Below are 11,703 nucleotides of genomic sequence, written 5' to 3'. Positions count from 1 at the left end.
ATATGAAATGTCAAATCCAAATTTGACAAGAAATAATATCAAAAGTAACCATCCGATAGGCGATAATAACCCATCCAACAATTCAACATACTACAAATAAAAATATAACCAACAATGCATCAAATTTAAGTACTCATGTTTGTTAAACACTTCATATTGACTAAAAGATCATTTTGCTACTACCCATCAATCAAATCAACTTCATCAGCACCATCGTCACCATCAAAAATATTTTGCATTACTTCATAAAGTACCGTTCCCAAAGATGTACCTACAACAATAAAATTATGAATAAGTTAGCTATGAAATAAATTATATAAGAACACAAAAGCAAAAAAGTAATATGAATTGATTTGCCTTTAATTTGAGCCATCACCCAATTTTGGCAACACATTAATGATTTTATATCTTTGGGTGAAGCTTATTACGATGTGGACTCAATCATCTACCATTTGTACTAAATACAGACTCCGAAGCAACCGTAGATACATAAATGGATAGGACATCCCTTGAAATCAATCTCAAGGTTGGGTATTTAACTCCATTATTCTTCCACCATAACAAAATATCAAAATTATTACTTCGTGGTAGAACATCATCCTCTACGTAATGATCCAACTCTACTTTTTCATTTCCAATCCTTCTTGGGCTACTAACAAGCATATCATAATCGGAAAGAAAGTCACCTTCTACAGGTTGATTATCATCCGGTGAAGAAGATGACACAAGTGCATCAACATCCATTCTCTTGAGCTATACTCATCAAGAAATTCATAACAAATGATTTTAAATCTACTTATCTCAAAACAAGCATGATCCCCATAATTTTTCATAAACAAATAGTCTACTAGCTTCATCTTGAATTGTTGATCCAATATTGCCGCAACCCCCATGATACCATGGATCACATGTCAATAAATATGATTTTTTTAACATGCTTAATGCCATATTCTTAATCACATTATTTGTAGATACGTCAGCCACACATTTAAAAGAATTCTAATTTGGCAAAACTTGAGTAAAATAAAGGCTTGCGGTAGGATATAGTGCCAGAAAATAACGGAGTTACTTGAAGAAACAACTCTATTTTTTTACGAATGAAACTTTCTAAACTCCATTCTTCCTCACTTGGCATGCAATTAATTATATGACGACTCTCGTTGGTTCAATCAAAATAAGACATCCTTATACACTAATGCAGTAGAAATCATCAAATAAGTTGAATTCCAATGTATTTTTACGCCAGGAACTTACTCTTTGGTGCATGAAACACAAACCTGCCTAGCAAATTCCTCAAATTTTGTCTTCTTACTGTTGAATCAGTCCAAAAAACAAAACTATCACGTATTTTCTCAATGCAATCTTTAATAATGATCAAACCATGTTGAATGATCAAATTTAAAACATGAGCAACACAACACATATGCAATAGTGAACCATGCGAGAATAGTGAGTTAGATGGAAGCTTTTCGGAGAGAATTCTTACCATGGCATTACTAGTGGTTAAATTATCAACAGTCAAATTAGAGAGTTCGCGATCAATATACCACTCTAGCAAACAATCTAAAAAAACCTTAGAGAGAACTTCACTGGTGTGTGTGAGGGAATGTAAATAAACATGCACATATATGAACTAAAAATCAGTAGAAGTTATTAAAATCATTTATGAATTAGAAAATATATAAAAAAAAATATTATCTTAAAACACGACTATGTAAGATCCAAGAATCCTCAATACAATACCCAGTGACAACCATGAACCCTCGTTTCCTGATGCTTGAAGTCCACATATCAGTGGAGATTGCAATTCTACTTAAAAAAACAACAAAACTCATAATCTTGGACTTTTCGACCTCGTACATGTTAAGTATATCTCTCTTGAATATGTCCCTAGAACCATCTTGAATAATGGTTGGAGAGCAGGAGAATAGTTTCTAAAGCCAATATAATCCACAATGCTTAGAGGAAACTCATGTAAGATAATCATACAAGCAAGTTCCCGTCGAACTACTTCTTCATCAAACTGGCCAGATTTCAAGACCATCTTACCATCCACCTTATTTTTCTCATTAACCAATACTTGTTTCCTCCTGTCACTAATGTCTTTAAAGTTTCTTTTAATACACGGTAATGTAACATGGTTGCGTAAATTAATTGTTCCATCTGTACTTTTTCCTACAAAACATTTTTTACAGTACTTGCATTGTACTTTTGGCTCTCCCCCAACTATTATAGTATCAAAGTGCAACCACACATATGATGTTTTTTCTTCTCTTCACAATAACCACATTCTCATATGTGGTGCTACGAGTAGTTGTGCTAGGAGTAGTGGCGCTAGAAGTTATAGGAGTGTTTGTTCCTTGTGGAGACTCCTCTTACTTGCATCTAACAGGGGATTAGCATGAGATGAACAGGCTTCTTGTGATATCCTAATTCAAAATATAAACCTGAAAAATTAGAAACAAACAATAAATATCTAAGGTAAAAAAAAAAAAAAAAAAAAAAAAACTAAAGAAATAAGAGAAAGGAAAAAGTTGAACATAAGAGAGGAATTAAATCGATAGACTCATAAACTAAAGCAAGAGAACGAGAATTAAAATTCGAAATACACAGAAAATAAAATTTAAAAGAAATTAAGGATTTCGAATTTTTTGATAAGAATGAAAGAAATTAAAGCGAGAGAACGAGAGAAATTACCAGACCACTGATGGTCAACGTCGGAGATGGAGATAATGGTGGCAAGGCTCTGATATAGACTGTGGTTGACTGGCTAGTAAGTTGTTACGAAGGAGTTTTGAGAAGTGGAGGAAAACTGAAAAAGGTTTTTAGTTTTAAAATAAAATAATATATATATATATATATATATATATATATATATATATATATATATATATATATATATATATATATATATATATATATATATATATATATATATATATATATATATATATATATATATATATATATATATATATATATGTGTGTGTGTGTGTGTATACACACACGGGGTGGGTCTATGCGGCTGGTATACCCAAATCCGCACTTGCCCCGAACCCATATTGGGGGGAAAAATAGAACTCGTACCCTCCCTATTTATTTTCGGGGCCGGCATTATCCATAAATTTCGGGGTGGGTCGGGGTGGGTACCCTCAGGTCCAATAATTAAGTTAAATATACTTGTGTAGTTTAATTAGTATCGTTCATGCAAATGCTTTCCTAATCAAGAATTTTATAATGAACTATTTGGTGAGGCTAGCCATGTTCAATCGGTTTAGTCCTTTGAAGTTTGCTTTCAGTTGACAACACTCGTTTTTCTTATGTTGTCATTCGTAAGAGATTCAAGTTTATTAGACATTCTTTAGAGTTAATGGTTTTGAGTGAACAATGGTGACACTACTGAGTATATAACTAAGGAAAAACTAAATTTATTCGTGATACGGCGTTGAACGAAGATTTGCGAATAAATGTTGATTTCATTTTTCTTTTAATGAGCCTATGTATAAAGTGTTTAGAGTTAATGATACAAGCATCCATGTCTTAATTTTTTTTAAGAGAACGACACCTGATGAGAGTGGGGGTAGGCTAGACCCCCTACTTGTTTATAACAGAAAAGTTAATAAGTACATAATAAGTTCCGTGCAAATTGCTACAACCCAACTGATGGCTAATAATAGCAACTGACAAACAAAAGACAATAGCTAAATATAGCATATGCTCGAAATAAAAACCTAACAAAATGTTAAGAATACAAGCAAAACAGGTAGCCTAAATAATAATAAGGAAATGAGTGGGAGTGATCAATGAATGTCGGGAAGCCCAAGGTAAACCATTCGGTTGACCACAACAGCCGAAGCCACTTACAGTTCCGCTAAAGATGGGCGAAACAGGTACAACGGTTGCGAAATATGTGGCACCATTCGGCAAACAGTCTAGTCCTGATAGACTCAGACAATCCATAATCACCCCAACCCTGGCTAACATGCAAAATGCAAGAAACTGCCTAAATTAGGTAGAAACTGCAAGTAGAAGCATCCAATAATATAAACGTGGAATGCGTGGTACCTATGTGCAAGACCATCGTCGAAATGATTGTCGAAATGATGGATATCAAAGATGATCCATCCGAATCATCTACTGAATAGATCGGGGAAGCTCCGCTGTTGTGAAGGCTCGGGCCAGCCGGCGGCGCGCGTATGACTTTTCACTTAAGCTCACACTTGTTATTAATTATACTATTAGCTATCCACATTCCACTATTCAAAGTGTTCTCATCGAGGTTCTTTTTCCAATGTGGAATGGTGAATTTTCACCTTACATTTCCCATAAATTTCCATTTCCCAAAAATTAATCTTATTTAAGTGTCCATCTTTATGCATTAATTTTCATTCATCCAATCTCGGTTTTGAGAAATTAACTACATTAGATTCATCTACTCGTAACATAGATCCTGAATTTAATTCTATTCCATTTTCGATCACTAGTAGAAAATTTGCTTATTACTACAAATTTTTTTGCTACGGTAAAAAACCGTAATAAAAGGTATTTTTTACTACGGAACAATTTTGAAGTCGTAGTAAATACTAGGATTTACCTAGCAAAAAAGTATTTGGTACGTCCATTTACCGTAGCAAAGCTTTTGTCACGCCCGTATATGCTACAAGGAAAATTCATAGCAAATGCGTAGCAAAAGCCTTTTTAGTACAAATTTGATACCTTTTGCTACAGTTAATGATCGTAGTAAAAAACTATTTTTCTACTTGTGGATAAACGGAATTCACTTACATATTTTATTAAAGTTGGGTTTACACCCTCTTTTTCCAACATATATATTCTTTTTGCCTTTTAGAAAGAAAAAGTACCAACACATACTGTTTTTTGTAGATTTATTTTTTAATTAATATTTAATTAATTATGAATTAAAAATTGAAAATTTGTTTTACAAGTGATGTGGGTAGGGGTATGAACGAGCCGAACTTGTCTCTTTTGGCAGGCTCGAGATCGAGCTTGAGTCTATTTTGTTGAGCTCGGCTCGTTTACCACCCTAGATGTGGGTGACAAATGTGAGATCATGAGGTTGTTGGAAAGCAAAGGAGGAAAAAACAAGAATGTTGGGATTTGCATGAAATTAAGAACAAACATCCAAATTGTGGATAAGAGAGAACATAAATTCAGACATGAAAAGCAGTAAAAAGAATCCATATTTTCTGTAACAAAGTTAATTCGTAGTAATCTGTAGTACAGGTCTTGTCTGATGAAAGAGATTCGAGGGCAGGATCGGATGGATGTGTATAAAACCCAACGTAACGTAACTCTTCATATTGAAAATACATGTCTCTAATGTACACTCCCATGATCCTTCTCTTCAATCATCTCCGTAGTCGTATACATACATACACATTTGTGTGTGTTTCTGTAGTCTGAAGAGCTTCCTTTAGTCCAAGATCGAGGGTTGAGAAACGGGTAGAGCTGCCATCTCATGCATTAGGTTACACTTAACATTCGAATCGCAAATACTTATCTGGCTAGTGTCGATTGAAATAGCTCAAAAGAAGTTAAGTTATAACCAGTGCATGAGGTGGGAGCAACTCCTTCCGTTTTCTCTGCCCGCAGATTGGACTGAAGGGAGCTCCCAATAATCACAAACATGCATGGTAATATGTATCCATAAACATTTATTTTTATTTTTTTGTGTACATATATGTATTTCATTCATACTTATTATGTTTTTCTTTATCTGATATGATAATCTTCTGTTCATTTTCAATCTGCTCGGAGCCATTATATAGCAGATTATTTTACAAAGCTGGTGAGGTATCATATGGAGTTTGGATTGCAAGCATGAAGAGATATCACTGTATATGTGTAATGTGTATATATATATATATATATATATATATATATATATATATATATATATATATATATATATATATATATATATATATATACATATATTTAGGAAAAATTACAATTTTCACCCCTCAAGTTTGCACTGATTTCAAATTTGATCCTCTATGTTAACATAAAAACACATTTGGTCATTCATGTTTCAACAGTGTAACACTTTTGGTCATTTTCGTCAATTTACCTTTACTCCGTTAGTTAAGGGAGCGATGGGAAAACGCTTGATTCCATCATTATTAACGAAAAATTGACGGAAATGGCTAAAAACGTTGAATTTTTGAAATATAAGGGACCAAATGTGTTTTTGTGAACATGGGGGACCAAATGTGTAATTATTGCAAACTTAAGGGACCAAAACTGTATTTATTGTCCCAACAGTAATTTAGACTCCATTGTCTCTTAATAAAAGTTTCAGTTGGGAAATTAAAGTGATAGATTTTTATAGTTAGCACTCACCACCAAGATGCCTTAGTATTCAAATACATGATAACAAATTTAGTTTTTCTTAAATTCCATGAAAGCCATAATTTTCGAATCCAAATGAAACTAGTGTATGCACAAATCCCATGTCTTTGAATCAGAAATCTCATCTCCACAAAGGTGTTACAAGTTAGTATTTAGTATGTTTCATCTCGATATAATGCTGAATTTTATGCTACACGCACCCGATGAAGTTTACACCATATACATCATCATCTTTGATTTCTATGCACAAACATGGATTTATGCGTGTTTATGTAAAGATCAATGGTTAGTAAGTATATGCTGGACTTCACCCAGTGTGGAGTAGAATATACATATACAAAATACAAGTGTTAATTAAATAAGATACAAAATTATGTACAAAATGTGAAAAGGATTGGGCGTCAGGCTGGTTTAATTAAAACATGTGAAAAATATGTCTATATGAGATTATTCTTCGATAATACAATATCATGAGAAAGGGGGCATTCAAATTAAGACCGGTGCCGAAAAAGTAAAAGAAAGAAGAAATAACTAGACTCGGTCCAGAAAAAAAAGAGGAAAGAATCACTCGAGCCATCCTATTCATATAATCCCCATTAAAATCAGATGGGAAATCGAAATCTAACATGTATTAACAAATCCGCTCCAAAAAATATGGGAAAAAAACCAAATATCAAAACTTTCAAATTTCGTTATGAAAAATATTGTTCTAAAATTCTTTTTTTAATATCAAAATCAAAGGAATTCAAAACTTTTGTTCCAATTATTCTTCACCTTCAAATTAATCAAAGCACAAAGCTTGGGTTGTTTGACGATTTGCCGTTGAATCATTATTAAAGAGAGATCGTTAGAATGGGGTGGTGGAGATCACAATGATTGCTAAAAATGACGAAAAAACCCAGTTACATTGGGTATGAAGTTAGACATAAGCTAGGGTAATTTTGCCATATCACAAAAACCGATTGAACAGTCCGGTCAAGTAAACATCAAGTTTCTGTAATACCGCTTGATACTTGATTAAATCACTACATGTCATTCTACTATTAATACTTCATTTCAACAATTAATCCACATCCCATAAATTGAAGTAAACGAGGCCCAACTGGATAAAACTCGAGGTACAGTAAAAACAAAATCAACTTGATATTCCCGAAATAAAAATAACAATAATGTAGAACGTAAGAACTTATGAGACATCAATTATTGTTAAATTTGATTTAAAATTCTCATCACTTTGACAAGTACAAAGACCACATATGAAATGAAGACTTGGCCATGTGGCCTCGAACGTTTGTATGAAATGAAAGGGAAACATTTGATAGTAGCAGTCTAACGAAAAAAGCTAATAACCCAACAAACACACACACACCTGATTCGCATGCGGACATCTCCCCACATGCCTTGGCCTACTGGTAAACTTCATTACCTGCAGGGAGGAAAGGATTCCTGACGGAAGTCAAATCTTCTAATTCTATTAAAATACCATTTTCTAGAGAACAAATGTAAAGGATTTGTGGGGTGGGGTGGGGTGGGGGTGGATACAAACACACAAAGTAAAGATTATTCATTTGATTACAATCCCAATATATATTAGAAGTCCAAACTAAATGTATTCTTCAGGTAGATTATAAGTAAATATGAAGTAGGAGATAAAAGATGTAATTTGGAAGATTTATGAAAATCGGAATCACAAACGGAACTGCATGAAACTTAAGTTGGATGTTATAAAATCCAATGGAATGCCTCTATTACATCCAATGTTTGCTGCACCTAAACTCAACTATCAAGAAGCTACATTTAGCAAGAGCAGTTTCCCAAATCACCTTCCTCCTATTTATGAATCCTGTCTACTCTTCGATGCTCAAACATTTTTCTTCTAGAAACATTATTGCAAGAAAAATCTATTATTAAACACGGAATCTATCAAGACATTACGTGCATCTCAGTAACAAATTTTCTGACTGTAGATCTTGCTTTTATAAATCCTCACACGATTTTTTTTAACCACAACAATTCAATGAAAGTAGCCTACTAATTTATTTGCAACAAATTTTTCACCATCAGATTATTAAGATGGTTGGTTGAAATTTTGACTGAAAGAGTGAGAAAAAGATACATATTATAGGAGTTGAACTTTTGTAGTCCTTCCCACACACTGGCACACTTTTCATACACTAATTAAGGTACTAAAGTCTGTATAGATATCGTTACACTAAATATAAGGGTAAAATGAGAGGGAGTTAAGGTTAAAATGGAAAACGTGGTGAGGAGTGGAGTCAAGCAAAGTTTTCTCAAATTACATACATGTTGGAGAGACATAGGAAAAAAAAACATATATAAAGAATGCATTGCTACACAATGAACTAAAGGACTAAAAATAATCTATACACTTGAAGCAAAACTAGTCACATGAAAAGTACATAAATACAAAATAAACAAACAGTCATTAAAACTTAATTGCTCATTTATTTAAAGATGCTTTTCTTTATATTCTTTATATGCCTACTCAGGCGAGAAACCGTATTAGTCATTGCTTATGAGAGTCATTCCCTTGGAAAAGAAGTGCAAGGAATGACGATGAAATTTCTCCATGGTATCGCACCTTAAACTGTGGACCGTATCTCCTCCCACAAAGGTGGTGTTTGCAAAAACTTCAAAACTAAAAGTTGACAGCTGAAATCCTATGCATAACAAGCTTTAGAAAATTTCTCGTGGTCATAAACTAATCATACAGTAAGATTTCATATTTGAACCACTAATAAAGCAAATTTGGTTTTCTTTCTTTTGTTCAATGTTGATGTGAAGATTATATATGAATGGTGGTCCCAAAATGGCGTATTTTTATAAGCTTATTTTGCCATGAATATTTTTAATGAAACCTGCTTATTGTATGTAGGATGTTAATTGTTAATGCTTAGATCTTTTATAGATGTGTAGATAGTATTAGAAATAATGTTCTGGAAATTTTTGCAGACACTTCAGACGCAAATTTCAGTCAATATCTGCCCATAATCTGATTTGTATATCATTGAGAACTACATGTAGAAAGATTTCTAATGTATACCATACTCGATCGATGATCAAATGAAGATTATTTTTTTTGCTAATAAACAATTGGTCTTTCAATCCTACTCAAGGTCACTCCTACCTAGTTTGCAAACACAACGTTAGAGGTCTTTGATGTTAAAACTAAATGCAGCAACAAATTCAGAAGGATTAAAAAATCAATGCACCAACAAATACACTATGCCTGTATCTTTACTAGTTTTCAGACCATTAAGTGACACATTTCCGCAAAGTTATATAATGAGGTTAAGAATTAGTATAATAGATCGCCCAGCTTATATGAGCATTACACAAACTAACCTCGATTAGTCAATCACCCAGTCTATTTTCATGTTCAAGCATTTCTACACAGATCACCACAACTCCTTACTATCATACCATAGAGTTCTTTCAAGAATAACAAAGTTCAAAGTTCAGCTCACTACATAAATATAGCTACGGTCAAGGAATTGCACCATTTAAGCCTTTAAAAGCCAATTTGGTTAAGAGATAACAAATCTGGAAATATCTGCATAATCATGTGTATATAGGATATCCACTCAAAAGTGACTTAATTTTAACAAATATGTTCCGTTTTAGCGGAGAAAAATAGTGCACAAATAAGATTGTTAGTTAATCTGCTAGCATATGAACAAACCTATGAAAAACAAAGAACAGATGGAATACTATTTTAGGAAGCTTGTTCTGGTTCTTAACTATTTACTTCGTCGATGTGATTAACTAGATTCTCATTCATACGGAACTGCTCAACATCAGAATGCATGTTATGTGAATTCAGTACAAACACTACGAGGAAGCCACATCATCTTTCGAGGAGTTTCAGGTAGAGAACTCAACCCCAAAAGAACAACAAAATTGGTACTTTTTTTTCCATCAATGCAACAATCAAGAAAATGATTATCTCAATCAGACTCCAGCCCGCTTGCTTATACACACATAGGATAAAAACAATAAAACAAAAATGATGATATCCACACATAGGATAAAATGATAAAACAAAAGGCTAAACAATTTAATCATTCAATCTTAATAAAAAAAATTAAGAACAATCAAATAAGAAAGTACAATCATAAATCAATTTGAAGTCACTAAAGTACCTGAAATTAATTATTGGGACCAGTTATTCGGCGGCGATGAACCCAGTTACTCGACAGACTCGGCAGACGCCTCAACCTTAGGACCTACAAACAAAATTCCAAAAAATTAAACAAAGTGAAATTGATATGTTAGCGGCGGTGTTGAGAGAAAGAGGAGGAGGAGCAACCGTGGAAGGAGTGGGGGCGGTGGTCCTTGCCCCATCCGACGCCGCGGGTGGATTCTAGGTATTGGTGAACAAGGTGTCTGCATTTCTGGAGGTGGTTGATCCCTTCCACACGGTAGCACCACTTCACCTTCTCCCTCAAAATCTTAGCCTTCTCGATCTGGATCCACTTCTCCCTAACCAGATACTCCCTCATCTCCAGCATCGCCACCGGATCCTTGTACGGGTTCGCCGGATCGAAATCATCTGGTGGCCCGTCGTGCTGCAACACTGCTCCCTTCTTCCTACCCATTTCCCGAAGCCCTAGGTTTGATTTATTTTGATCGATTACAATTGGAGGAATGAATGAATGAATCAGGTTGTTTTAAGTGTTAAAGGGCGACGACGACTGATAATATAGTGTTGTTCGAAAGAAAATAAGAAATACAAGGTGAAGCGTTGTTTGGGCGTTCTTGTATTAACGGATCCGATTATAAATGGATCTTGTTAAATCTGAATTTTCAAGCCCATATGGGTCTGCCCGTTGGCCCGATTATTTTGAGGGGTTATTTTATGGGGTTATTTTACATACTCTTAGCCACCAAATAAACTAGGGATAAACCCAAGCCCAAATCATCCTTTGATTTACCCCCCTGGAGAAGGGAAAGTACTATACTACCCTTATATGCAATTTTCAGTCAAACTGCATTCAGCATTTCTGATACTGTATTTATCATTTTCGCTGATTTATTTATTATTATTATTTTTTTTTTCTTTTATAAACAATAATAAACCTGTTTGTTAAATTTATATATATATGTATTTTTTTTTAAATTTTTTAACTTTTTTTTAAAAATTAAAAAAAATAATAATAATTTTTTTAATTTTTTAATTTTTTTAATTTTTTTAATTTTCAAAATAATATGTTTGCTGTACTGAAAATAACTACATGTAACTATAGTACCTATAGTAATTCGTAGTTATGTTTGTTTTTTTCCCCATATTTTTAGTCGATCAATTGTATA

The 11,703-nt window shown here is 33.5% G+C and overlaps 1 protein-coding gene across 2 annotated transcripts; it reads right to left on the bottom strand.

The window, feature by feature from the left end:
* Positions 1-7,572: 7,572 nt before the first annotated feature.
* Positions 7,573-11,147, bottom strand: LOC105962769 (NADH dehydrogenase [ubiquinone] 1 beta subcomplex subunit 10-B). 2 transcript variants are annotated; one of them, XR_016033416.1, is made up of 3 exons: positions 10,703-11,102; positions 7,949-10,619; positions 7,573-7,861 (listed from the first exon to the last, which is right to left on the bottom strand). XR_016033416.1 is itself a non-coding variant. In XM_012987095.2 (3 exons), exons 1-2 carry the CDS (start codon positions 10,989-10,991, stop codon positions 10,582-10,584), a joined length of 327 nt encoding a protein of 108 aa, XP_012842549.1. In that variant the 5' UTR covers positions 10,992-11,147; the 3' UTR covers positions 7,573-7,798; positions 10,536-10,581. The 2 variants fall into 2 exon arrangements, 1 of the variants encoding a protein (XP_012842549.1); XM_012987095.2 differs by having other exon boundaries at positions 7,573-7,798; positions 10,536-10,619; positions 10,703-11,147.
* Between the last annotated feature and the right edge of the window lie 556 nt (positions 11,148-11,703).

The sequence above is a fragment of the Erythranthe guttata genome, chromosome 9, assembly GCF_056151865.1.
Source record: "Erythranthe guttata isolate IM_541 chromosome 9, IM_541, whole genome shotgun sequence".
NCBI lineage: Eukaryota > Viridiplantae > Streptophyta > Magnoliopsida > Lamiales > Phrymaceae > Erythranthe > Erythranthe guttata.
Note: the sequence above shows the minus strand (reverse complement) of the source record. Positions and strands in the feature narration are given on the sequence as shown.